Raw genomic sequence first — 27,123 nt, 5'->3', positions numbered from 1 at the left:
GAAATTAGAGTGAATAAACTGAATGGAGAAATATTGTTTCCCCACCTATTTATTTATTTACTTATTTAAGTAGAGATGGGGTCTCTGTTACTCAGGAAGTGAGTGAATAAACTGAGTAGAGAAACACTGTTTTCCCACCTACTTCTTATGTATGTATGTATGTAGAGATTGGGTCTCATTCTGTTGCTCAGGCTGGTCTCAAACTCCTGAACTCAAGCGATCCTCCGCACTCAGCTCCCAAATTGTTGGGATTATTATAGGCATGAGCCACTATGTCTGGCTACCCACCTACTTCTTAAGTGCCCAAATATTTTGCCTTTTTCTTGATAAATTTTTTTCTGGATGAAGTGGCAACACTGAATTCCATCAATATACTTAATTCAGTGTTAGAGTCTATTAGACTAGTGGCAAAGAGTATAATGTTTGGAATCAGGTAGGCTTGGATTTTAAAAGTGGCTCTGGGCTGGGTGTGGTGGCTCGTGCCTGTAATCCTAGCATTTTGGCTGAGGCAGGCAGATCTCTTGAGCCCAGGAGTTCGAGATGAGCCTGGGCAACATGGAGAAACCCTGTCTCTACTAAGAATACAAAAATTAGCCAGGCGTGGTGGCACACACCTGTAGTCGCAGCTACTCAGGAGGCTGAGATGGTTGAGCCCAGGAGGTCAAGGCTGCAGTGAACCTGGATGTCGCCACTGTACTCCAGACTGGGCAATAGAGTGAGACCCTGTCTCAAAAAAGAAAAAGGCAGCCAGGCACGGTGGCTCATGCCTGTAATCCTAGCACTTTGGGAGGCTGAGGCGGGCAGATTGAGGTTGGGAGTTCAAGATCAGCCTAGCCAACATGATGAAACCCCATTTTTACTAAAAATACAAAAACTTAGTCGGGTGCAGTGGCGTGTGCCTGTAATCCCAGCTACTCTGGAGACTGAGACTTGAGAATCTCTTGAAACCGGGAGGCAGAGGTTGCAGTGAGCCAAGATCATGCCACTGTACTCCAGCCTGGGCTACAGAGTGAGACTTGGTCTCAAAAAAAAAAAAAAAGAAAAAGAAAAAGGCTTTGCCACTTAGTATTAATAAGTTATAGTACTTCCTGAGCCTCAGTTTCATCATCCAGGAAGTGGAGATAATATACCTACCTCAAAGTGATATTTAAAGAATGAAACGATTCTGTGTAAAAAGGGATAGTTTTAAAATATTTAATAAGTACTGGTTGTGCCTAACTCCCTTCTGGAAAAGGACAATGGACTCAAATGAGATTTCGTGTTCTTGTCACTTTGTTTACAGATAGTTTCTCAAAATGAAAGAATCCCAGCACTTTAGGAGAGCAGTGTGGGAGGATCACTTGAGGTCAGGAGTTGGAAACCAGCCTGAGCAACATAGTGAGACCTCATCTCTACTAAAAGTTTTTTTTAAATTAGCTGGGTGTGGTGGCATGTGCCTGTAGTCCCAGCTACTCCAGAGGATGAGGTAGAGGTTGCAGTGAGCCCAGATTGCACCACTGCACTTCAGCCTAGGCAACAGAGAAAGACCGTCTCAAAAAAAAAAAAAAATAATATATATATATATATATATATATGGCTGTTCTTGCATTGCTATAAAGGAGAAATACATGAGACCGGGAAGCATGGTGCTGGCATCTGCTTGGCTTCTGGGGAGGCCTCAGGAAGCTTACAATCATGGTGGGAGAAATGGCCATATCTTACAAAAACTTACTATCTTGAGGACTGTACCAACAGGATGATGCTTTATGAAAAGGTTTTTGTTTTTTTTTTTTTTTTTTGAGACGGAGTCTTGCTCTGTCGTCTAGGCTGGAGTGTGGTGGCACAATCTCAGCTTACTGCAACCTCCGCCTCCCGGGTTCAAGTGATTCTTCTGCCTCAGCCTCCTGAGTATCTGGCATTACAGGCGCGTACCACCACACCTGGCTAATTTTTGTGTTTTTCGTAGAGACGGGGTTTCGCCGTGTTGGTCAGGCTGGCCAAACTCCTGACCTCATTATCTGCCTGTCTCTGCCTCTCAAAGTCCTGGGATTACAGGCGTGAGCCACTGCGCCCGGCCTATGAAAAGCTTCTTTATGAATAAGTATCAGAGTTAGTCTTGTAAATTAAACCCTGAAAATTTTAGAATCAGATCAGTTAGCACTCTTCACTAGAAAAAAGCCAGAGGAGTTTGTATTCTGTGAGGGGCAGTGGTTGGGAGTGCCCATGAAGGACTTGGTGCTGTTCTGTGAGTCACTTCCAGAACTAGAAGTCTTCCCTCACCATTTTGTGTCCTCTCCAGTGTTGCTGCCTCCTTTAAGAGATCTATGATAGGGACTCACCCACATACCACTCACTCCCTGTTCGTTCTGTTGGCATCAAAGATTTATATGCCTTTTTTGTGAGTTGGAGTCCTAAGGAATAGCTACTGTCTGGGCCTGACTGCTCAGAAGGGCATCTCCTTCACCTCTGTGAATAGCATTTCTTAATCCTTTATCCTCTGAAATCTTCCATCTCCCCATTGACTGGAAGACTTTCCCCAGCCTGTTAAGAGCCTATTGTTTCCAGGCTAGCTGATCTCAGGCTGAGTGGTCTTCCTTCAGGAATCTTCCCATTTTCTACCACTGTTCTCTCTCTTCCTCGCCCCCAATAATCTTTACTCCTCACCCTCCTTAGCCGCTAAACTTTCCCAGCTCCTCCTGGTTAACTGGAAAGATTGGAGAGATTCAGGAATGAAATCTCTAGCTGCCAAGCTCAAGTCTGGGCCATCCTTCCTTCTCGGGCCTTGTGACAGTTCATGTGAGTTTGGGTTAAAGCGGCCAGGAACCCAGGCAACTATTGTCTTCAGTCTAATTTTTTTCTTCTTGCTGCTTCTTTACAGGCAAAGAAGAGGAAAAGAGCAGAGCGCTTTGGGATTGCCTGATGAAAAGTTCTTGATACTATCTGTTCTCCAGTGTTTTCCATTTCTCTCATTCTTCTTGGTCACATATATGCCTAAATGCACAGTCACGTGCCTACGTCCTGCCTCGCAATGAGGGAGCATGTACCCCAGGTACATCCGTGAACTGCGGCAGCAGTTTGACTTATTGCTGTTTCAGCTTTAAGGTTGTTGTGTTTTTGTTTTTGATTATGTTGCTCGTTAATAAAAAAAAAAAAAAAAATAGAAAAGAGAACAATGTGTTTTATTAGGTGCTCCTTTGATTTATTGGAGCCAGATTAGACCAGATAAGAGGAGCTTCAAGGGCAAATATTATAGAGAGAGAATTGGCCGTAACATCTTTATCCCTTAGAAGAGAAGATGAGGAAAAAGATTGAGTTTACCCTTTAAGCCTATTTATTCCCTTCTCTCATACTCACAAGCATTTTTTATCCTCTGTGAAGAGGTTAAGTTACCCACCCACCAAGTCTTTGCTCCAGCAGCTTGTAGTGACCCGCTGAAATAAAACAGAACATGGGAGGTTTTAGGTGTTGCAAAGGACATAAATACAAGGGCAGTGATTAGCAGCCTTCTGTTCCGAGCTAATAATGCTGACTTTTTCTTGGATAAAATAGAGTCCAGGGTCCCACATTAGAGGAAAAGGGCCCTCATTTCAAGGGTGGCCTGGCATGATACTGTGTTGGTCAGTCAGTTCAGGAAGGGAGATGGGCTGGATATCCTTCAGAGATAGAAGAAATTTTGTGTGCGGAATCAAAGCATGACAGAGGATGTCAGAGCTGTTACACATTGTTAGCTAAGTCATTGGGAACATAAGCAGTGGAACTGGAGGCTTCAAGTTCATGTAGGTCTGAAACCTCCTACTTAATCTTTTTGTATATGTTAGTGCAGAGTTTCTCCTCTTAATCTTTATGTAAGCTTGGTTTTTGTTTGAGTTATTTTTGGTAATAAGATTTAGGAGCCTGGCACCTTACGTGAAAACTTTGGTACTATGATCAGATCCCATGTTGCTGTGGTATAATCCTTTATCCTTATTTCTACTAAAACCTGCCTGGTTTTGTGCTTAATGAAATGGTAATGGTTTGATCACCTTTCTAATGTCAAGAATCTGTTTATTTCTCTAAAGTCTCTGGTTGGTGAGGAAGGCAGGGACCTAAAGCTTAGATACTTTAGGAAAATTGTGCCTCGGAGAGCAGATCCAAAAACTGCTGCCCATTTGTTGTGAAGTTTGCCCCATTCTGAGACTTTGGAGAAGTGAACAAAAGGGAATGCTGGTTAAATTTCTGACACCTCCTCATCCAAATAAACCTTACAATTGGAATGACCTTCCCTTTTTCCCTCTTTTCTGTCTGCCTCCCTTTTCTTTACCTCAGGCTCTGATCTTGGGGCTAGCTTTTCCTGTCTCTACTCTGTCTGCATCTGAAAACAGAATAGATCTTATTTGTAATTTGAGAGATCATAGATTCACTAATGGTTTCTACCTCAATGTGGTTTTAAAAAGAGAAAAATGCATGAGGGAATAGAGCAGATGCTGACTATGAAGTGGAACAGTGGATCTTTTGGAAGTTTTCTTCACTTTGTCTCTTTATCCTCTATAACCTTCCAGAAAGATATTCAGCCTTACTTGCCAGGATTCTCTTCTTGAAGCCTAATTATTCTCCTCACTCATCTTCCCCCAGATCTTTGAACAGTGTTTTCCAATTGGTGAGGATATTTTTTTTCTTACTAACCTTTTTCTTCCCATTTCAGCAGCTGTTCCTGTGTTGGTCAGAAGTCTCTAACCTCCGAGCCAGATCAAATCCTCCCCTTCCTATCTCGTTATAATCATTCCCCACATACTCTTTGAACATGAATAGTTCAGGATGCCTTTTTCCCAATTCAGTTTTAAAACAGTAATTCCATTTGGAGATGGAACAGACATTGAGGCTTGTAATTGTTTGCCTGAGATCTTAGTACCCTTCCTTCCTATCCCCCAGTTTCCCTACTGTAGCTGATCCAGCATCCAGATGTGGTTAACTGATTCCAAGTCCTGAAGCTGTGACATTCTCTGCATACCTGGAAGCTCTTAATGAGGGAGTCTATAAAAGCTGTGGGGAGAACTAGCTTCCTCAGCTGTAAATCTGTACTTTTTTATGGTTCTCTAGGATTATTCTCTTTTTTTCCACTCTCACTCTAAACTGCCCAGCCCCTCACCCCATCTCTTAAGAACTGCTGAAGATAGAGGCTAGAAGCTTCTGTGAGGATGAGGGCTATAGGAAGGAAGGTGTGAATAAGGTCAGGACTTCTTGGTGTTGAGCTGAGTTTTCTTGCTGTGTCTGGCATGAGGAGTGAGGGAGGAGCTTAAGGGAGGATAACTTTTTTGCTGTTCTCTTATATGATTATTGGAATCCCCCCAAAATTTAACCTCCCCTTCTCTTGCCATATCTAGGCTTTTCTTGTTTTTCCCTCCAAAGGGATTGACAATTACAGATTTCACATCTTTCCAGATTCTTTGAGCCCAAGGTGTCCCCAACTTTCTTGTTATCTCTTTCCCTTATGTTGTTCCTGTATTTAGGTTTCTACCTCCTGGATCACTTTTAATAGGATAGATTAGAATGTAATATTGTTTAGCAACTACTTAGGTTTAATTTCTTGTTCTGCCACACTAGCTCTGAGACCTTGGGCCAATAATCATTCTCTTTTCAGACTGTACCAAAAGGAACCCCATTGTGAAGGTTGCTGTGTGAATGAAGTGATATTCTCATATCATGTATTCACACTACAATTTGATTACCATAATTTACATAGTAATCATTTAATAAATATTAGCTCTTAATCTTACTGGGTGTTAGGGTACTATGGAAATACATATTTCTTTCCGAGTAGGTTCTAGCTAGGTGTGAGTGCCCTAGTTTGAACATGTTTGTGTGTGCATACACCCAGTTAGCAGTTGTATTTGGAGAAAAAGAAAAGGCAGAAAGAGTCCCATTCACTCCCTCAACCCCAGCTCACTGGCAGGAAAGCTGGACATTGTTGCTTTGGAGCATTGACTTTCCTGCTTCTGCTCCACTATAGACCAGAAGCTGTAAATGCCACTGCCTGCTGATTCTTAGCTTGGGGCCCCTGCCATTTAAAATATGGGCAAGGTCAGAGTATAGGATAGCTTCTCATGCCCTTAGTTGGAGGATGTTTTAAGATAAAGAAGAAAAGACTTGTAAAAAGTCATCTTGAGTGGTTGGTCTCTTTTGGGTGTTCTCTCAGTATAGGAAACAAGTGAGCCACGGGGAGAGAAAACCCATTTTCAGCTCAGGACAAAGTTAGGGGTAGATGTGGATATAGTTCCCTTGGGAAGATAGAATACATAACACTTCTGCTACTCAACCAGTTCCAGCCTCAGTCTTGTAGTTGGTCTCCGGTAGGGTCAATGTGCTGATAGAACTGATAAGACAGGGAAAGCATGGCAGTACACTGAACCCTCAGCAGCCCTGTCCCCAATTCTGGATCAGGTTGATGTCACAGGAGCTTTGCTTATTTTTATTTTAACTTTTTTTTAGAGACAGTGTCTTACTATGTTGCTCAGCTTGGAGTACAGTGGCTATTTACAGGTCCAATCATAGCACACTGCAGCCCTGACCCTCTGGCCTCAAGTGGTCCTCCTGCCGCAACCTCCTGAATAGCTGGAACTACAGGAGCACACCACTGGGTCCTGCTTTCCTTATTTTTTAAAAATGTGAGTCAGGCAATATTCTTTTGCCATTCCCAATTCATATGCCCGGGGAATTGTGCTCTAGTTACATGGGAAAAAATTTTACAGTGAACTGAAAGAATATTTGAGATGCTATTTTAGCCACTCTTGTGTAACAAGGCAAGTTGGATGGCTATGTTGGTTTACAGATTTTTGTCAAACTTCGTTGAGGAAACCTAGGAACAGGGACTGCAGGAGAATAGGACACTAGCTGGATCATCTCAAGAGAATCTTTAGATCTTCCATTCTGTGGAGGCTGGGAGAGGGGTTTTGTAGTCTTTGGGACTGTTTTGGCTCAAGCTTTTCAGAGAGGGGTTGTTCTAGTTGCCCCCAGTTTCCTGTCCTCTTCCCATCCTTCCTTGGCCTGCATGTCCCAAACCTCATACCACCATGCCCTTAGTGTTTTCTGTCTTGCTCCAGGACCCCATCTTCTTAGTCATTGAATACGAGGTTTCCTGTCTCAGATCCTCTTCACCTCTGGTTCTCCAAGGTGTAAATGTGGCACTTGATTAGGGAGAAGAGCTCAGCACTGAATTCTAAACTCTTTGACTGCTTTTATTTTTTTTTTCAGGTTCAAGTGCTGGATTGTGTCATGTGACCATCCCAAAACTCAGAGCACCCTATGGCCATCTTTGCCCTCTGTCACATAACTTGAAAACTGCCTGATGGCCTTTTTGCAGTGGTTCCCTCCAGGAAGCCTTGATCTCAGTTGAAGAAGTTCTTTCCCGGCATTCCAGTGCCCCTGTCAGCTCCATACTCCTCAGACACCCTTAACAAAGGCTGTCATGCACACAATGTAACAAATACACAAAATAAATGATAATTACACTAATAATGATATGTTCAGAGGGGCACTGGCCAGGTCCACACATATCATAGGTGGGAGGGGGTGCTAACTCCCACTGGGTTGCTGAGCTGTCCCCCAAGCCCCTTTACTCCATGCCTCTTTGGGGGTGGGGAGGAACAGGGGAATGAGAGTTCAGCTCACAGATTTATGTTCAGAAGAGAAAGACCCCTGCCCCCGCTACCACACACACACACAAAGGTCTTTATTTGGTGGTATTAAAGGGGCAGTATTCTAAGTGTCCCCCATATTTAATGGCCCAGCTCTCTAGAATCTGTAGAAGGAAGATATACCTGATGCTTATTGCCCAATCCCTACTCTGCGAAGATCAAGAGGCATTTGACCTTGGAGGGAGATATCATCTGTTCTTCACTTCTCTGTTCCTTTCCTTCCACCAAGGAAATGTGAGTGGTGTTGATGGCCGGGTGTGTCTTGTTCTCCAGGATTGGGGCAGAAGGAAGGATGAAGAACAGGGCCAGAGAGGCTTGGGGTTAGCATAGCTGCTATATGGGTGAAGGCAAGCTGAAAAGCCTAACAGCCCCTGCCCATTCCTCTACTGAAACACCTTGTTTCACTTTCTCACTATAAGAATAGGAATAAGATGTTAAAGCTCACCAACATCACCTTCTCAAGGGTGGTCACATACCTTTGCCCCTTCCACCAACTGGCCAAGAGGGAGAGTCATGCTCTTGGGAAGAATGAGCCATCCAGGTTTGCTCACCAGCTTGGGCTTTACTTTAAGTTCAGTACTGTTTTTATCAGACCCGTAACTGCTGGCTCTACTTAGAGTGACAGTTTTGCTGAAGGTTCTTACCCCACCTCTCCTGACATCCTCTAAGCTCTTGCCTGGAGCCAAGAGGCGTGGTGGTGAAGTAAGGATAGGGTGTGGATCAGGAGATTCTCAACTTGGCTTCTAGGCACTGTCCAGCTGGGAGGCAGAGGGGAACTTGTACTCTGAAGCCTGTGACTCCTCTTAAGCCTCACATCTCTTCACCACTACTCTGGTGCCCTGGTTATCTGTCCCACAGCGAGAGGTATTTTATGTCCATAAAGTGCCCGTGGTAAGTGCTCAGAATTCATCTCTTGGCTGTGGCGGGTGCTGTCATTTCTCATTCCATTGAGGGGAAGAAACTGAGGCACAGCGAGTCCAGAGGAGAATGGGTCAGGGTTGTGGGAGGAATTAATGGGCCTAGCTAGTAACTTGAAATGGCAACCAGTCTGCCTTCTTCCTAGCCTTCCAAACCCGGGAGTCTCCATCCTTCCCATCCTCTGTTCTAACTGGCCTTGTCAGATGCTTTTCCCCACTGTACTTTCCCCTCCCTGCTGCCAGGTACTGTTAGATTCCAAAAATAAAAGGAAAATAATTATACACTCTGCTTCCTTGTTCTCCCCTCTTCCACCCTGAGCTTTTGGGGTTAGGGGACTAAAATATCCCCCTTCCAGAATCCCTCCCACCTTGGTCTGCTGGCTTTATTCCCTAGCCCAGAGCAGTGATTTGGATTCAAATGCCCTGTAACCTTCAGCCTCCTTACTGCTCCTTTCTTGACCTCTCCTAACGCTTTCCAGACCCAGGGGACTCTAGGGTCTCTATACTCTTTCTTATTGACCTGAAGATAGAGGCTGGGAGCAGGGCCATTCCAGAGGCTCTTTGGTCTCTCTCTTGGCTGAGGGAATTTGGGCTTAAGCAGGCTGCACCCTCTGGCTAAGTAACTCAGTATCATGAGGGTTGACCTGAGGGTTTAAAGTAGCTCTCATCATATAGATCCTGGATGTTGAGGGTTCTCTTTCCCACCCCTCTATCCCCAGCTCTTAAACCCTAACCTCTTACTATTTCCATGACAACTGGCTTAAATTCAACCCATTTGGCTCAGAAAAAGTTGAGTTAGGGTGATAATGGGTTAGAAACTAAACTTCATGTGTCGACCCTCTTGCCCTTTACTCCCATTCCCAACCCTGGAGGCTTTATACAAGTGCTTAAGTGGGTAGGTGTTGGGGAGAGCAGGGTTTGGGGAATAAGGGATAAATGGGGCACAGTGGGCAGGGGCCCTCCTATTCCAGTAAAGCCAAATACCAAAAAAATGAAAAGTCACAATAAATAAATAAATAAAAATTCCCAAATCCTTTTGCCCCTGCCCTCACTTCCCTTCCCCTAGCCACTGTGGAGGGAGAGAAGGGAAAAAGAACGAATTTTTGATTTCTTCTCCTACTGAGTAGTCAGGGGATCTCCCCAAACTATACCAAGCCCCTCACCTTGCCAGTGGAAGAAAGGAGGCTTGGTGTGGGGCTTTCATTTATTACTCCATTTCAGTCTCTTTCTCAGTGTTTTGTCTCTGCCTAGTCTGTCTCTTCTGCCTCTCTCTCTTTGCCTTCTCACTGCTGCTCTTTTTGTTCCTGTCTCTATCCCTCTGTCTCTACATCTCTCTGTCTTTTTGTCAAACCTTCGCATCTGCAAACTTCAAACACTCCCCACCCTGACTATGCCCCTCCTTCCCCTTTCCCCCAAACCCCTCACCCCTCAATACCCACCTGCCTCCCTCTGTTGTATTGCACACTGCTTGGTCGGGGAACAGGGTGTGATGTTCAATGGGAAGAGTGGAGGGAGCTCTAGGGCTTGGGGGAATGGGGGCAGGGCTGGGGGTCTTGGGGTAGGGTCTGTGGGGGAGGCATCCTCTATCCCCCACCTTAAGAGCAGCCACAGCGATCCACCACCATGCCAGGGATCTTGCCGTAGATAATCTGCTGCTTGTCATTGAAGTAGAGCATGTTGATTGGGGACATCTTGGTGGGGGTACAACAGGGCCCAGCAGAGCCTCTTGGATTGGCCTGCTGCACCAAATGGGTATGCGGATATTTTTGCATGAACATGTACTCGCACTGGCCGGAGCAGTAGTTGGCCTTGTAGCGCTTAGGTGCGATGATCCAGTCCCAGCCGAAAGCCTCAAAGTCCACTGTGAGGGGATATCGGCAGCAGCGGGACTCGCTTGAGTGCTCGTCGCAGTCCAGACCCAGGTTCCGCCGGGAACGTTTTGTGTTCTCTAGGACTCGAAGCTCCATGAATGGATGCTGAGGGTCAGGGAGAGGGGAAAGAAATGTGATACGGCCCTGAACAGTTCCTCTTCCCTGTTCCTTTCCCACCTGCCAGGGGCATCAGAATAGAGACCGCTGACTTCTCAGCTTTTCCATTGCTCCCACCCCCAGAATTTATCTTCTGCCCACTTTTCTTGCCAGCTAGCTAACTCTCCTTCAACTCACCATCTCTAATTCTTACTCTTCTGGCAAACTGACCCCCGTCAGCCCCTTGGCCCAGTGCCTCAACAGCCAGTTTTTGTGTTCTCACAGCTCTTCCATTAACTGACACCTTTACCTTCAAATCCAGTTTTCAGCTGTTGTCTGATTTGGATCCTTGAGAAGTAACAGTTGCCACCCTACTCCTCAGCTCCTCTAGAATGAGCTCCTGACCCCAGAGAAGTAATGCTAGACCCCAACCTGCCTCACATTCCTTGTCTACCTTTTCCAATGTAACCCCATCTCCTCGGGGCCAGGTTACACATATCCACCACCTCAGGCCCCCTGCTCACCAGCCCCTCAGCTCCTGGCCCCAGGGAGGTGACAGCCAGGTCTGTGCCACTGGGATCAAAGGCGTTGATCTCGATGCCCCAGTTGCTCTGTGGCTGGCGGAACCAGCTGTGTAGCACTTGCTTGAAGTCGATGCTCTGCCAATGGCCTGAGCGTGAGTGCAGCTCAATCTTCAGTGAGCGGATACGGATGTGACGCCGGCCTCCGCCCCCTCCCCCTGCGGTCCCTTCCCCAGTTAGGGGTTTTAGTCGCAAAATCTGCAGGTAGACTGTGGCTGGGCGGGGTACAGGCCGTAGGTACACCCACAGCTGGGCCTTCAGTACCTTTGTGAACATCACCTTGGGGCTGAAGTGAAAATGGCAGCAGAGAGGGCTGCCATCTGTCTGTACTGCTGGGTCCGCTGATAAGAGAGAAGGGCACAGCATCAGCAAAGGGTGTTTGTGTAGGGTATCAGTAGTCCTGGGTGGCATTGGCAATCTGGACTTCTCAGCCTGACTTTTCCAATTCTTTACCCTTCTCCCATGCCTGTCTTATAACATGTCTCTGGTACCTAAAACAGCACTTCCTCTATAGGATGATGGCCCTATAAGGCCTTACTGATACATATTCATTTCCTAATCCACTTGCCCTAATATATAGATTCCCGTCTACCAGATAACCTGCAAAATTATTCCTCCACCACCATCCTTACTGGCCTCCAACCTTTCCCAGCATGTAAGGCTCCAACATTTTCTGAATCTTTGAAGCTCTTTATAGAAGCCATACCTCCTATCACACCTGCTGCCCTTACGTCACCTTGCCCCCTATCTGCTCTGACTTATCTGCTGGGCAGGTAGAGCCTGGCACATCCCTCCGCCACAAAAAAAAAAAAAAAAAAAAAAAAAACACAGGTGGCCTCAGAGAGGGGATAACCCAGGGTCCAGATAGGGAGCATGAGCTAAATTTACCCCATTATGTAAACCAGAATTCAGATCTAGGCTTCTTGCCTCACTCCCATTAGGAATAACACCTAGCAAAATGGAACTATCCAAGCACTTCCTATACATCTGTCTCCCCATTCTCTCCTAAGAAGTTTCTTCAGCTGCTGCTTCATCATCATCACCATGACTGCTCCAGCTCTTGAGGAAAGGAATAATTACCTTCATGGTGTTGCCTCCTATTTGCCTAAAGCACCAGAAATAATATTAAATACACCAGATCAACTACAATGCCTTTTTTTTCCCCTGAGCTTCCTTTGGCTTCTCAGTCTAGTGCTGGTAGGTCATGACAAAGTTTTAACATCCCAACTTTACATTTTGACCCATTTCTCCTTGCTCTGGACCATAAATTGATCCTTCTTGGGTCTAATGAACAATTCTCAATAAATATCTGCCTCTGCTTCCATTCCAGCTCCTCTTCACTGCCTTTCTTAAGTCAGTTGGGAGTGCCCTACAACATGTCTCCATTGGACAGTATATGTCTATCCTCACTCTAGATAGGAAGAATCAGGAATGAGCTTCCAGAGCCATAGAAGCAGAGTCAGGAAGTCTGGGCCTTTAAGTATCCTCCCCATGTCTTGAGTTCTGCAAAATCAGGACGGACTTAGGATGTCCTGTCAGCTTTTCCCCACTCCCACCCTGGGAGAAAGAGGACCTTCTAAGTGAGATGAGGAGGAAAATGCTTAATGAACTTCATATATTCAGGATATGATACCCAAAGTCTCTATAGCTTTTTTTTTTTTTTCTTGATTATTCTCTGAGGTCCCAGGACCCTGGCAGTCCAGTTATTTTACTGGCTGGAGCTTCAGTGATGGTGCAATGGAGTAGGGTTTGGGGAGTGAGAATTCAGAGATTAGAAGTAGCTGGGGTAGGGAAGCTACTAGTGAGATGGGGAGTGACAAGCAACATCCCAAATAGCATACTCTACCTAATTTCAGCATAGGAATTGCCTGTTTTCTTGCCATTAGGTACTAACCTCCATGAGAGTAGACACTATGTTATTCATACTGTGTCTGTTTTGCTCACCATTGTAGCTTTAGTGCCTCCCATAGTGGCAGACAGCACTCAGTAAATACGCAGTCAATGAACTCCCTAAACTCCCAATCTTAAATTATACAGGCAAGTGCCTGAAAGTTCTTCCTGGCATCTAAATTCTGTTCTTTGACTATAATTGAAGTGGGTTTAATCACTGCCTGATTCCTTACTAACCACTATATAACTTTACTAAACTTCTCAGTGTGATATAATTCTTGCTTCACATAAGTGCTAAGCATTAACTAGAGAATGTGAAAATAGAAAACGAACAAACCAACATTTATTGAGAAGCTACTACTATTTTCACATTCTCTACTAAGCTCTAAACATAACCCTCCCTCTACCTAAGCTGATCCAGGGTTTGAAGATGAGGGCTACATCTAAGTCTTTGGTTCCATGTACTTGTCCCCCAGTGGACAGGGGACAGTCAGTGCTACAAGGAGGTAGGGCATAGGGAAAAAGGAAAGAGCAGAGAGAAGAGCCAGGGGAGAGACTGGAGATGGTGAGGGAGATGAGTTAAGAGTTGAAGGCAGATGAGTAGATATAGGGAGAGAAATAGAGGCTAGAGTGGAAAAATGCAGGGGATAATCATGGCAAAGGGAGAATAAGTTTGGGAGTTTGAGAATCCTGATGCGGGGGCAGTGATAGAAAGGAGTGGGTGATGGTTAGAAAGCTAAAGGTGGGAGGAAGCTAAACCTAGTGGGGTAAAGGAGAGAAAGGATAGAAAGGGTACAGACGGAGGAACAAAGGAGAAGCAGGTAGAGCCACAGAGGGAAACGGGGCTTGAGAGAGTCCCCAACACACATATGCCGAGCTCTGATGGGGAGGAAAAGGGGCCACATCTGTGTTGAATTGATCGGGCTGGTGGCAGGCAGCAGGTCAGGTTTAGTAGGCGGCGCTGGTGGGAGAGAGAGGTCACTGCACTATTTTCAGCAAATGCCCAACCCCCTCCCTGCACACCACCTCCCCTTCCCCCTACCCTAACCCCCCCCAACACACACACTCCCAACCATGGCTGGAAGGCCTAAGGGCAGGAGGTTGGGCTGAGAGGGCAGGGGCCTCTTGGTGTGGGGAGGAGAGAAACTCAGGGGCTGGGCTTGGCTCCCAGAAGGGCAGGGGGCTGGGTTCCCAGGATGAAGGCTCGGTGGGAGAGCCTGAGAGGGTAGAGGGAACTAGGGCAGGCAGAGCAGCCTAGGAGAGGTGGGGGCTGGGGTCCAGGGTTGAGGGCTGGGGGAGGGGAGGGAGGGGGAGGGGAACGGAGGCCATCTCTGCTGACAAACACCTCCCCCGATTAGCAGAGCACAAGTCTCTTATTAAAGCGGGTCCCTGGGGATTAGACTATAAAAGTCTCTTTTTCCTTTTCCCCTCTCTCCCTCCCCTCCCCTCCCCTCCACTCCCCCTCCCTCTCTTAAGAGCTCAGCTAGGCTCTTAAAGGGGACGTACAATACCTGGCCGGAGACCCAGTTCCCTACTTGCACAAGTCCTGGGGTGGCACCAGAGTGGAAGCTGGGATGGGATCCCACCAGCTAGTGTCCCCTCCCCACCCACCCAGGCCTCACCTGCACAGCCCAACTCATGTAGGCAGGGTCCCTTCATTTCGTGTATTCCCATTGCCAGAGCTAACTCTGGTGGGCTCGGGCCTGTTGGTTAAGGGATGCTAAGGATATTTAGGGGCAAGGGGAAGTCCACAGCCCCATCACCCATCCTGGAAATCTTCACACACACTACACCACATAGACTAGAGTATCTTTTCCCTCTGTAACCTTCATCTTCCAGCAAACTCTTGATCTGAATTCCTCTATAACTCTGTTTCCTAGAAACCCCACCCCCTACCCTCAGTCGATCTGAGACTGATCCTACTAGCTTCCATAAGCAGAAGCCTTAAGAATAGAAGGGAAACTGAGGAACCCGAGACCAGATCCCCATGCCTCCCACCCCCACAGCCAGTTAGTTTCCTGGTTCTTTGAGCTTAACAGCCCCGACCAAGTATTGTGGAATTGAGAGGTCTGCAGAAATACCAGGGGCAGTGTGAGGCATTCAGCCTCCCAGATGCACACCTGGGTTCCTGTGCCTCTCCCATGGGGGTGGGCCACTGGGACTCCCCTCAGCCCCCAGCTTTTTATGACCCATCTGCCAATAAACCAGTCTCCCCCGTCTTCTGTTCACAGCCATAAAACCAAACTCTGTGTGTGTTGCAGGGGGCTGTGGGAAGGGGGGAACCTTGCCAAACCACTAGGGAATAAGAGAGGCCTGGTTCCCTGTAGTTGGGGAGGGGGGAGACCTCAGTGGGGGAGGAGGAGAAGGAGTCACCTGACCCTAGGGAGAGCTGGAAAGGGCGGGGGGGAGGGGGGGCGGGTGTAGTATTCGCCTGGATTTTCCAGGTCATAAAATTTCAAAGCAGCTCATGTCTATTATATATGTTCATCTTCCGTTTGGTCAGGGGCTCGGATGCCTGGGTTCCCGCTCCCCCATCTATTCTTTCTCTTTTTTCCTAGGTCTTCCTCTCTCTCAAGTCCAGCTGCGGTAGGGGCGGGCAAATAAGGGATGGAACACTAAGGTTTGAGTAGCCAATGAGTGTCCTTAGCCCCCAGCGCAATGGAGTTGAGTTCTCTGAGCTCGGTCAGTATCAAGAAGGCACAGCTTTTCCGCCCCTTCGGATACCCGGTCTGAGACAAGGCTCAGGATGGAAAGGGTGCCAGCTGGGTTGCCAGGAGGTGTACAGGCTCTGGGACCCTATTCTTGGGAGAGAGCACACAGTTCTCTGCAGCCGAGTGGGCACGCTGCGAAAGGAGCACGGAGTGGGGAGTTAGCGCCAGGGCCACTGGGAGGCAGGGAGCACTGCAGTCCAGCTGGGGCTGCGGGGGTCCTGCAGCCTCCCGATTCTGTTCTCCAGCCTCCCAGCCACGGCTCTTCAGGACAGAGTCGCTGCCCAGCCCCAGCTTCCCCGGACTCCAACAACGGTCTTTTTCGCATACTGGGGGTGGAAGGCAGTATCTCGAAACCCGCCCCATTTCCCCCCGCCCCAACCTCCGGAAACTGGGCGTGCATACAACTTTGCAGCCCATCTCCATCGCTCGAAAAACTTCTATGAAGTAGCCCCCGCTCCCTAATTCGTCAAGTTTTCGCAGGAAAAGCTTCCGGGCCGGGGCAGCAGGGAGCGCCCCGCTTGGAGCAGAAGGCGCCCATCGCGGGGCCAGAGCCAGCACCCCACTGCTCGCGCCCCGCAGCCCACTTACTCTCCTGGGCCATGCTAATGACGGTCTCGGTGGTGGCGTGGTACTCGTCCTCCTCCAGGAAGTCCTCGGGCTGCAGCGCGTCGCCCTGGAAGTCGTGTAGGTCCAGGATCTGCTGCAGCGGCGGCGCCTTGGGCAGCAGCTGCTTCACCACCTCGCGGCTGATGTTGGGCGCCTCCTTGAGCCGCAGTTTGCTCAAGATCTGCGACTTGATGCTCTCTAGGCGCAGCTCGCGGCTGTGCTGCCGCCACACGCACACGGGGCAGCCGTCCGGCTCGGGCGCCACGGACGGGGCTGGCCGGCTAGAGCGCTCCCCCCCGACCCCCGCCGCTGCCGCCGCCGCCGCCGCCGCCGCCGCCGCCGCCGCGGGGCCCTCGGCCGCCTCCCCCCGGGGCCGCAGCTCCAGGGCGAGGAGCAGGAAGCCCAGCAGCAGCGGGGCCGCGAGCACCATGCTGGAGGGGAGGGGAGGGAGGACTGGGGGGCGGGGACGCCGGAGTCCCGCGGGGAGGGGGCGGAGGGAGGAGGGAGGGAGGAGGAGGGGGTCCGGGCGGCGCGGGATTGGGGGCTGCCCGGCCGAGGGGGGACCCGGGGGGCCGGGGGCGGCGGGCGCGCGGGCGGGGCGGGCGGGCGGCCGGGGCGGGCGGCTGGGGGGGCCCGAGCCCGGGCCAGGCCCTTTATAGCCCCGGCCCCCGTGTCGTCAGCGGCCGCGATTGGCTGCGGAGCCAACAAAAGAGGCAGCGCTGTCATCCGAGGCGAGAGAGGGAGCCGGAGAGATCCGAGGAATAGAGAGAGGGAGGGAGTGAGGGAGCAAGGGCCAGAGAGAGATGAAGAGACAGAGATATGAGGGGGCGGGGGGGGGGGGAATGGATATAGGGGAAAGTCAGAGCCAGAGAGACCAAGGAGAATCAGAGAGAAAAAGGGGGACGAGACAGAGATAGGAAAAGGAGGAGGAGGAGAGAGGGAGAGACAAAGGAGGAAAAGAAGAGTCAGGGGGAAGATGCAGAGGTGAGAGACTTAGCTAGAGAGGGAAATAGTGTGTCTGTGGGAGACACAGAACCAAGGAGGAGAATGACTGGGACAACTAGTGGGAGAGTTAGAGTGGAGACAAAAATGGGGAGAACAGGGGTACCACTAGACAGGGGGAGACAGAGGTCTACAGAGCCAGACCACAAGAGATCGGGGGTCATGGAGATGGGAACAGGGGCAGAGGAACACAGGACAGAGGAGTGCCCTGGGAAAGAGAGGTGGGGAGAGAAATCAGGATTGGGGAGGAGAGAGAGGGGCACAGACAGGGAGATACCAAGGGAGCCCCTGAGGAGGTAGGTGCAGGGGATTGGGGGTGGGGGAGAGGAAAAGCAGAAACTCCTGAGAGAAGGAGCCACAAGAGTCAGCCTCGGTGGGAGCACGGAGAGCCCAGGGGACAGAGGTGGAGAACTTGAGACCAGAGGAGCTCTAGCCATCAGAGGTAGCCCAAAGAAGATGCTCAAAGAAGCCGTGGAAGGAAGCATCAGGCTAGGCTCATCAGAGGGATTAAGGGGACTAGGAGAGGAAGAGGTCAGGGACAACCTAAGAAGGTGGAGAGGTGATGGGAAGAACTGAAACAGAGGGAAGACATAGAGCTGGGAAGACTGTGAGCTTGAAATTGGGGCTTAACAGGGCTAAGGGAGTCAGCTGGCTGGAAAAGGCAGGAGCTAGAGGCCACTGGGGGAGGGGTGGGAAGGAGATGGCTGGAGGCTGCTATACTTGAGGAGAAATCTGGATTTCTGGATTTCTAGCTATATCTTTGGATCTGCAGGGTCTGAGAAGTCTGAGAAGGGGATGGAGGTTGCAAGGGTGAGCATGGGAGAGAAGTCTGCGCTCAGATGCACGAGATGAAATACAGATGTGGGACCAGCCCTAGTCTTCAGGTGTGACCCTGGACACAGCCAGAGAGCAGAGTAGAACAGTACTAAGGTGAAAAACTGTTTTGAAGGTGCTTAACTTCTGACTTCAGGTTTTCCAGGCTTATTTCTGGATCTGAAAGCCCTGGAGCAATAGTCAAATCGAAAATGTTTGGGTCACGCTGGGTACGGTGGCTTATGCCTGTAATCCCAGCACTTTGGGAGGCCGAGGCGGGTGGATCACGAGGTCAGGGGATCGAGACCATCCTGGCTAACACAGTGAAACACTGTCTTTACTAAAAATACAAAAAATTGGCCGGGCGTGGTGGCGGGCGCCTGTAGTCCCAACTGCTGGGGAGGCTGAGGCAGGGGAATGGCGTGAACCAGGGAGGCGGAGCTTGCAGTGAGCTGAGATGGCAGATGGTGCCACTGCACTCCAGCCTGGGCGACAGACACTCCGTCTCAAAAAAAAAAAAAAAAAAAGAAAAAAGAAAATGTTTGAAGGAATCAGGTCTTGCTAATTTCCTGGCATCCACAATGTTTATTTAATAAATTGATGAACTTTATTATTGGGCTTCTCAGAATAGTGGGGCATTGGTTTCCTCTCTGGAATTAAAGCCCAATAAGATATCTTAAAGTTGGGCTGGCATAGGCATCAGGAGTACCAGATATAAGGATACAGTTGGGTTGAGGAACTGTAGTAGAATAAGGGAAGAAACTGGGGATCTGGGTATGAGGGGAGGAGGTTGGGTAGAGGTTAGGAGGACCAAGCTGGGCAAGCTGGGGAGCTTTGAAGAGACAATCCATTTCCATGGGCAACAGAAACTGAAACCAAAGCAGACTGGAATAAAAACTTAGACAGCTTGTTCCCTCCCTTGCTTTCAACCAAGACATGGGCATTTCAGTGTTTCAAGTTCCTTCATCTATAATATGGGGGTCACAATTCCTACCCTTAACTGGTTGTGAGGATTACATATAAGCAATTGATAGTGGCCTTCATGGGCTTCTTCTCTTTCATGATTCTTCCTTTCCTTTCTGATTTTCCAGAGCAGTGATTGCCTTTAGCACATATTCTAGCATATCCTATTTTCTAAAATGTTTCTCTGATGTCATTTCTTCAGCAAAATTGGAAAGGCTGTGAGAGCAAAGTTGGTGTCACCTTCTTCTCCTCCTCCCTTAGAGAAGGTAGTACAGACTTCACTTCCTCACCAAACATGTATCTAGTGGCAGGTGCAAAGATAAATGAGATGCAAAAGTAAGTAAGACTCAGCTCCTTTCCTCAGAGAACAAATAAACTAGAAAAGACACTAGGAAGGCTGGGCGCGGTGGGTCATGCCTGTAATCCCAACACTTTGGGAGGCTGAGGCAGGTGGATCACGTGAGGTCAGGAGTTCGAGACCAGGCTGGCCAACATGGTGAAATCCCGTCTTTACTAAAAATACAAAAATTAGTCAGGCATGGTGGTGTGTGACTGTAATCCCAGCTACTTAAGAGGCTGAGGTGGGAGAATCGCTTGAACCTGGAAGGTGGAGGTTGCGGTGAGCTGAGATCATGCTACTGCACTCCAGCCTGGGCAACAGAGTGAGACTCTGTCAAAAAAAAAAAAAAAAAAAAAGAAAGAAAGGAGGAAAGAAGGAAGGATGAAAAAGAAAGAAAGAAAGAAGGAAAGAAAGAAAGAAAGAAGGAAAGAAAGAAAGAAGGAAAAAAGTAAACAGGACCAGCCAGAACTCTAGGCCAGATGCCTCCTGGGTATCTCAATCTAGGTGTTTCAAGGCACTTCAAACATCACAGGTTAGAGAACTCCTCCTTTCTTTCTCCCTAAAATGTGTCCCATCCTGCAGCTTTTCACTTTAGTGAATGACAATCATCCAGGCTAGAAACTTGAATGTTGTGTTTCACCCTTGTCCTCTTGATCATTTCTGAATCTTTGCACAGGTTGTTTCTTCTTCCTGGAACAACTCACCCGACTGCTTCCACTCCCTTCCACCCACCAATCTCTTGGCCAAGTTTACTCTTTCTTTAGGTCTCAGCATAGATCCCATCCAAGAATCCTTTCCTGACTTCAGGTATAGAGTAGCTGCTTCTTCCAGATATATCTGCACCATTCTGTGAGGTATGGAGATTAATCACCTAGCTTCTAGACTAGAAGTAGACTGGCTAGGCTCAAGTCCCAGCTCTCTTCCTTTCTGGTTGTGTGAACTTGGACAAGTTATTAAGCCTCTTTATACCTCAGATTCCTCACCTGTAAGATGGGGATAATTGTGTGTGTATATATATATACACACACATAGAAAGAGAGAGAGAGGGAGAGAGAGAGACGGAATGTTGCTTTGTCACCCAGGTTGGAGTGCAGTGGCGAGGTCTCGACTCACTGCAACCTCCACCTCCCAGGTTCAAGCTAAGGATAGATTCACCTATCCTTAGCTGCCCGAATAGCTGGGATTACAGGCACATGCCACCATGCCTGGCTAATTTTTGTATTTTTAGTAAAGACGGGGTTTCACCATGTTGGCCAGATAGGTCTTGAACTCCTGACCTCAAGCAATCTACCCGCCTCGCCTCCCGAAGTGCTGGGATTACAGGCGTGAGCCACTGTGCCTGGCCAAGGATAACAATATTGTACCTATTTCATAAGGTTATGAGGATTAAATGTCTGAAAAACTGTTCTAAATGCATTAGTTATTGCTGTTCCTCCAATGTACAACCCTGACCTTGGGAGACCAGAATGAGCAAGAACTTTTTCGCCAAAGTATTCCTTAACAGTTTTGAATAAAGAATGAACGAGCCCTGCTAAGTGAATTTGATAAGAGTTGTGTAGGGGAAACAAAACAGTGTATTTGTATATATGAGGGATTATTGGTATCTGCCAAATACAGGGAATTAGAGTCAGGAACATTTAAGACAGAAAGGATTTATATCTCCTGATAGCCTTCTCAGTTTCCAAGACTAAACTTAATCCAATAAGAGGACAAGACTGCCATCTGATGGTAGAATCTGGAATATCAGCTCCTTGGAGGTGGAACTAAAACCATGGCTTGTTTTATTTTTGCATACATTGTACATTTTCATTTTAGACATTTAGTTTGAAAAGTTCTATATCATAATGCATTAAGCCTTGTCCTTTCTCCAGTGCCTCCTAGATGTTGCCTCTTTCCTTGAGTTCCCTCAGGTATGGTCCTGTTGGGATCCCCTGAGTTTCAGGAACTAACCCCTGGGTGGTTTCTTTTAGGAGTTTCAGAACTCCAGCTGCCCCAGACTCCCAAAAATGGGGCACTGGTGGCTTTACGGAAAAGAAATTTGGAGGGATCTGGACATTAGATCTTTCCTTATCCTAGTACATGTAAGGTTTGGGGCCCCGCCCACTGTCCTAGTCTCCCTGGCAACTGTCTTCCTGCCAAGGGTGCCCCTCTCCCAGAGTTACCCAGGCAACCTTCAGGCCCGCCTTCTTCAAGGTCCTGACTGGTTCATAGCAAATGTGGGTCACAGCCTAAGGGAGGCATTTAGGCTTAAAATGTATGAACTGCCAGGAGAGAAGGCGGCTGTGTTCCGCGGGAGTGTATGAGGTTTCAGGACTTGCTAGAGAGAGAGGTGCTTGGGTAGATGGTCTGCTACATCCTCAGGAAGAGCTGCAGCTCCCTGGAGCCTGTCACCGGGGTCTGAGGCCAGAGTTGCCTGGACTATGATCAGAAGTGCTGCTGCCAGAACAGGAGAACCATTGTAAGGGAACCCTGTAAGGAGGGACTCTTGCCACCCTGCACCTTCACCACAATGGCCACCTCCACACCCAAACTGCCTTGTCTATCAGAGCTAGGCTCAGTGGGGAGTAGCTATTTTTCTCTCCTCCCTGGGGAGGATCCCTAATTCTATCTCTTCTTCCTTTTTTCTCCTAAAGTTTCTATTTTGAGGGTCAGTGGACTCATTCTTCGGCACTGCAGGGCTTTCTAAGGAGGGGAGGGGCTACATCTCATTGAGGTTTACTCCCCAGCTCTCCTGCTCTCCCTGCATGTGCCTCTAGGGGAGTGGGGAGGCTATTCTGGGCTGGGGATGGTGTGTTAGCAGAGTGGACCCCTTCCAGTCCTCTGCCCACAAATCCTGCAGCCCCAGAGAGGATGTCACTGTAATTACTGTCCTCTCCCACACCACATTCTAAACCCTACAATTATCTTGCTGGGATCACTTGGCAGTCTTGTTAACCTCTTTAGCCCCGAGGCCCTCTAAGAGAAGTTGGGAGTTGGGAGAAGGGGGCCAAAGAGTTGGTGTTTGGGGTGGGGGGCACTGTGGCAGGATACAACTGGGGGACTCTAAGAATCATTTGGGGTTATGTCTTCCTTTGCCTCTGGCCTCCCTCCTGCTCATCCCCAATCTGTCCCCTCTCCCCTTCTCATGGCAGGCCAGCTCTACAACTCCACTGGGTGCAAGCTGCTTCTTATCTTCATTCTTGGCCTCCCTAGGGTCCCCACCTCTTCCCTGAGTTCTCACCTACTGCTCCCTCTCCGGACCCATGGTGGGTCCTCATTGTAGGCCCTGTTTCTGGCAGTGACCAATGCTGCCAGCAGGAGGCACCACTATTCCAGCTGCTGCTCCAGGAAAAGAACGGGTCTGAGTGAAATGTCAGCTTCTCCAAGGACCTTAAAACGCTGGCAGATGGGCTGATCCGGGAGGCGACAAAGCACGGCCTGGGCTGCCAGGTGAGGGAGCTGCTGGGAAGCAGGAGGGAACTGCAGGAGTGTTCAGAGGAAATTCTGTCTCCAGAGGGAACGAAGGAGAAAGCAGAGGATAGTGAAGGTCAAAGTTGTCAGATGAGGGGTGTGTGTGTGTGTGTGTGTGTGTGTGTGTGTGTGTGTGAACGGTGAGGGTGTGAGGATAACCAGAGGGTCTGGCTGGGATCTGGGAATGGGAACTTGAAATTGGTGAGGGCAGGAGAAACTGGTCTGGGCTCTACCAAGGGGTGCCAGCACTCCTCACCCTTGGTTCCCTGGGCGGCAAGACCACATCCATGGGGAAGAACCCAACCAGTTTGAGAACAGCCTGGGTGAGTCTGCCATAGGCCCTTCTTTGGCAGGTATCTCAGGTCCTCTGCTGCCCCAATGCATCGCCCAGGCTGTGCTAGGCAGCCTCCAGAATCCAGGAGTTCTCTTTGTAATAGCCCTCTTGCCACACTATATTTTTTGTCTGTGTCTGTAAGGTTGTAAGCACCCTGAAGGCAGGGACATGTCTTCCTTATCTCCATGTTTAGGCTCCCCATACATGGATGAATACATGAATGAATTTTTCCTGAGCCCCTGCCTAGGCCTCTTGACCTTTTAGTCCCAAGGAACAGAAACCTGAGATAACCACCTAGCCCCAGCATCACCTCTTTGTCATTTTTCCTATGTTCATCTCTGTTCCATCCTAGGAAAAACTTCAGTTGTGAGGCTCTGTGATTCTCAGGTAGATACCTCTGTGCTCCTGCGGCTGGTTCTGGGCCAGAACCACATATCAGCTAAGATCCTGGCCAAGGGAGTGCATAAGCAAGACATGAGCCTGGACGAGGCTCCCAAGCTGGATGGGCTGGAGCTGTTCATCCTGCCCACTCACCAGCTGGGCATTTGGATGGACCTCTTGTTAATGATGGCACTGGCTGGGAAGAGACTGGGACAGGAGTGCCAATGAGGGGCCAGAGGTCAGGAACTAGGGGCCCAAGAAATGGGGAAAGGAATTGAGGCGGGCCCTGAGGACAGATCCTGGTGAGGGGTGGGGCTGGAGTGTGGGCTTGCGAGAGGAGCTAGACCTTGAGGCTTAAATTGGGGGGGTCTAGGCCAAGGCCAAGGCCAAGGTGAGTGTAAGGGGCAGGAGGCTGGATTATCCCTCCCACCCCTACCTTGGCTACGTCAGTTGGGGTGGGGTATCCAGATATTTCTCAAAGCAAAATAATTTTAATTCCCATGAGTCTAAAAATAGGGTATGATAAAGCCTTATCATTCTTTTTTGTTTGTTTTTTGAGGTCCTTGGAGAAGGACTTCAAAACGCTGGCAGATGGGCTGATCCAGGGGTGTTGCTCTGTTGCCCAGGTTGGAGTGCAGTGGCATGATCTGGGCTCACTGCAGCCTCTGTCTCCTGGTTTCAAGCAATCTTCCTGCCTCAGCCTCCTGAGTAGCTAGGACTACACAGGCACATGCCACTACGCCCAGATAATTTTTGTATTTTTAGTAGAGATGGAGTTTCACCATGTTGGCCAGGCTGGTCTTGAACTCCTGACCTCAGGTGATCCACCCGCCTCGGCCTCCTAAAGTATTGGGATTACAGGCGTGAGCCACCGGACCCTGATTTTTTTTTTCTTAAAAAAAATAGATGGGGTTTCACCATCTTGCCCAGGCTGATCTCAAACTCCTGGGCTCCTGCCTCAGCCTCTCGAGTAGCTAAGACTACAGGCACATGCCACCATGCCCAGCTAATTTTTTTGTATTTTTAGTATATACATGATTTTGCCATGTTGGGCAGGCTGGTGTTGAACTTCTGACCTCCGGTGATCCACCTGCCTTGGCCTCCTAAAGTGTTGGGATTACAGGCGTGAGCCACCCCACCGGACCCGGTTTTTTTTTTTTTTTTTAATAGAGATAGGGTTTCACCATCTTGCCCAGGCTGATCTCAAACTCCTGGGCTCCTACTCAGCCTCTCAAAGTGTTGGGATTACAGGTGTGAGCCACCACATCCAGCCAAGCCTTACCATTCTTTTGTTTGTTTGTTTTTGAGATGGAGTTTCCCTCTTGTTGCTCAGGCTGGAGTGCAGTGGTGCCATCTCAGCTCATGGCAACCTCCGTCTCCTGGGTTCAAGTGATTCTCCTGCTTCAGGCTCCCCAGTAGCTGGGATTACAGGCATGCAGCACTACGCTCAGCTAATTTGTATTTTTAGTAGAGACGGGGTCTCTCCATGTTGGTCAGGCTAGTCTCGAACTCCTAACCTCAGGTGATCTGCCCGCCTCAGCCTCCCAAAGTGCTGGTATTACAGGCGTGAGCCACTGTGCCCAGCCACCATTTTTTTTTTTTTAATTTTTTTGAAATGGAGTCTTGCTCTGTCACCCAGGCTGCAGTGCAGTGCTGCAATCTCAGCTCATTGCAACCTCCGCCTCCCAGGTTCAAGCAATTCTCCTGCCTCAGCCTCCCGAGTAGCTGGGACTACAGGTGCATGCCACCATGGCTAATTTTTTGTATTTTAGTAGAGATGGGGTTTCACTGTGTTGCCCAGGCTGGTCTTGAACTCCTGAGCTCAGGCTATCTGTCCACCTCGGCCTCCCAAAGTGCTAGGATTACAGGCGTGAGCCACTGCGCTCGGCCCGGCCACCATTCTTAAAGATAAAACCAGTTCCCTTAATTTATTCTGTAATCCTCACAACTGCCCTGTGAGGTGGGGAAGGGAGTTGTTTTCCTCCTACTCAACTGGGAGAAAACTTAGGCTCAGGGGGAGAGGTCACCCCATTCGTGAGCAGCAGAACCAGGTCTCACACCAGGGCTTCTGGCCTCAGAGAGCTTCTTGCTGGCAGCAGGTGTGACAGCACTGGAGTGTTACATCAAGACCCTGGCAGGGTGTGTTGGCTCACGCCTGTAATCCCAGCACTTTGGGAGGCTGAGGCAGGTGGATCACTTGAGCGTGGTGGTGGACACCTGTAATCCCAGCTACTCAGGAGGCTGAGGCAGGAGAATCGTTTGAACCCAGGAGGCAGAGGTTGCAGTGAGATGAGATCGTGCCATTGCACTCCAGCCTGGGCAACAAGAGGAAACTCTGTCGGGGGGAAAAAAAAGAATTTAAAAAATTAGCTAGTTGTGGTGGTGGGCAACTGTAATCTCAGCTACTTGGGAAGCTGAGGCAGGAGAATCACTTGAAACTGGTAGGTGGAGGTTTTGGGGAGCCGACTGCCACTGCACTTCAGCCTGGGCGACAGAGGGAGACTTCGTCTCCAGAAAAAAAAGACCCTGATTCTTGCCTGCAGGTTGACCTGTTGACCCTGAGTGAGTGGCTTTACCTCTCTGAGCCCCACTTTCCTGGAAGTGAGATATAAGGGGACTTTGGCAATATGTTCTTCTGGGTACCATAGTAATGCAGTCTTGCCAATTATGAAGGGTGTGGCCTCCCTCAAAAAGTTGGAGCAGAGATGGCCATCCAGTGACTGGAGACTCCTTGTTTTTTTTTTTTTTTTTTTTTTTTTGAGATGGAGTCTCATTCTGTTGCTCAGGCTGGAGTACAGTGGCATGATCTCGGGTCACTGCAACCAACCTCTGCCTCCCAGGTTCAAGCGATTCTTCTGCCTCAGCCTCCCGAGTAGCTGGGATTACAGGCATGTACCACCATGCCCGGCTAACTTTTTTTTTTTTTTTGAGACAATCTCACTCTGTTGCCCAGGCTGCAGTGCAGTGGCGTGATCTCAGCTCACTGCAACCTCCGACCCCCAGGGTTAGAGCGATTCTCCTGCCTCAACCTCCTGAGTAGCTGGGATTACAGGCGTGCACCTGTAATCCTGGCTAATTTTTGTATTTTTTAGTAGAGATGGGGGTTTCACCATGTTGGTCAGGCTGGTCTCGAACTTCTGACCTCGTGATCCGCCTGCCTTGGCCTCCCAAAGTGCTGGGATTACAGGCGTGAGCCACCTCCCCGGCCACACCTGGCTAATTTTTGTATTTTTAGTAGAGATGGGGTTTCACCGTGTTGTCCAGGATGGTCTCAAACTCTTGACCTCAGATGATCCACCCGCCTTGGCCTCCCAAAGTGCTGGGATTATAGGCATGAGCCACCGTGCCCGGCCTGGAGACTCCTTTGTGTTCCCCAGTCTCCACCAACCGGTAATACGTAGTGGTGATGTCACCGTGGAGCCCATGCACAGTATTCCCCTGGGGGCTGCACTCAGTGCTAGTGCTGGGGCCTATAACCCACTCTCTGGGGAGCCCCGCAGGGTGGTCTATGAGCTTTGC

At 49.1% G+C, this 27,123-nt stretch overlaps 2 protein-coding genes across 15 annotated transcripts in view; one reads left to right on the top strand and one right to left on the bottom strand.

Moving 5' to 3' along the window:
- Nucleotides 1-7,464, top strand: part of SARNP (SAP domain containing ribonucleoprotein) — a 66,786-nt gene extending 59,322 nt beyond the window's left edge. For 4 of the 13 annotated variants that reach the window (XR_012420328.1, XR_010579455.2, XR_012420326.1 and 1 more), the window contains 2 exons: nucleotides 2,858-3,028; nucleotides 7,207-7,464. Coding sequence is in view for 5 of the 13 variants with exons in the window: in XM_045365427.3 (XP_045221362.1) it covers nucleotides 2,858-2,899 (42 nt within the window). In the remaining 8 variants the exon portion in view is untranslated. Of the gene's footprint in view, nucleotides 1-2,857; nucleotides 3,145-6,444; nucleotides 6,621-7,206 lie in introns of those variants that run through there. The other 9 variants (XR_006690509.2, XM_045365427.3, XM_045365425.3 and 6 more) reach the window with 3 other exon arrangements.
- On the bottom strand, nucleotides 7,173-16,946 carry GDF11 (growth differentiation factor 11). Of its 2 annotated transcripts, XR_010579454.2 has the most exons (4): nucleotides 16,304-16,946; nucleotides 11,058-11,455; nucleotides 7,773-10,542; nucleotides 7,173-7,415 (listed from the first exon to the last, which is right to left on the bottom strand). XR_010579454.2 is itself a non-coding variant. In XM_045365424.3 (3 exons), exons 1-3 carry the CDS (start codon nucleotides 16,749-16,751, stop codon nucleotides 10,162-10,164), a joined length of 1,227 nt encoding a protein of 408 aa, XP_045221359.1. In that variant the 5' UTR covers nucleotides 16,752-16,946; the 3' UTR covers nucleotides 7,173-10,161. The 2 variants fall into 2 exon arrangements, 1 of the variants encoding a protein (XP_045221359.1); XM_045365424.3 differs by having other exon boundaries at nucleotides 7,173-10,542.
- Nucleotides 16,947-27,123: the final 10,177 nt, after the last annotated feature.

Source organism: Macaca fascicularis, chromosome 11, assembly GCF_037993035.2.
Source record: "Macaca fascicularis isolate 582-1 chromosome 11, T2T-MFA8v1.1".
Taxonomy (NCBI): domain Eukaryota; kingdom Metazoa; phylum Chordata; class Mammalia; order Primates; family Cercopithecidae; genus Macaca; species Macaca fascicularis.
Note: the sequence above shows the minus strand (reverse complement) of the source record. Positions and strands in the feature narration are given on the sequence as shown.

What these genes read in the sequence shown, in the direction of transcription:
- GDF11 (XM_045365424.3), bottom strand. Translation starts at nt 16,751, where the DNA reads ATGGTGCTCGCGGCCCCGCTGCTGCTGGGCTTCCTGCTCCTCGCCCTG. An exon ending in CATTAGCATGGCCCAGGAGA is followed by an intron (nt 11,456 to 16,303) that starts GTAAGTGGGCTG and finishes CTCTCTTATCAG; the next exon opens with CGGACCCAGCAGTACAGACA. An exon ending in GGCCAGGAGCTGAGGGGCTG is followed by an intron (nt 10,543 to 11,057) that starts GTGAGCAGGGGG and finishes CCTGACCCTCAG; the next exon opens with CATCCATTCATGGAGCTTCG.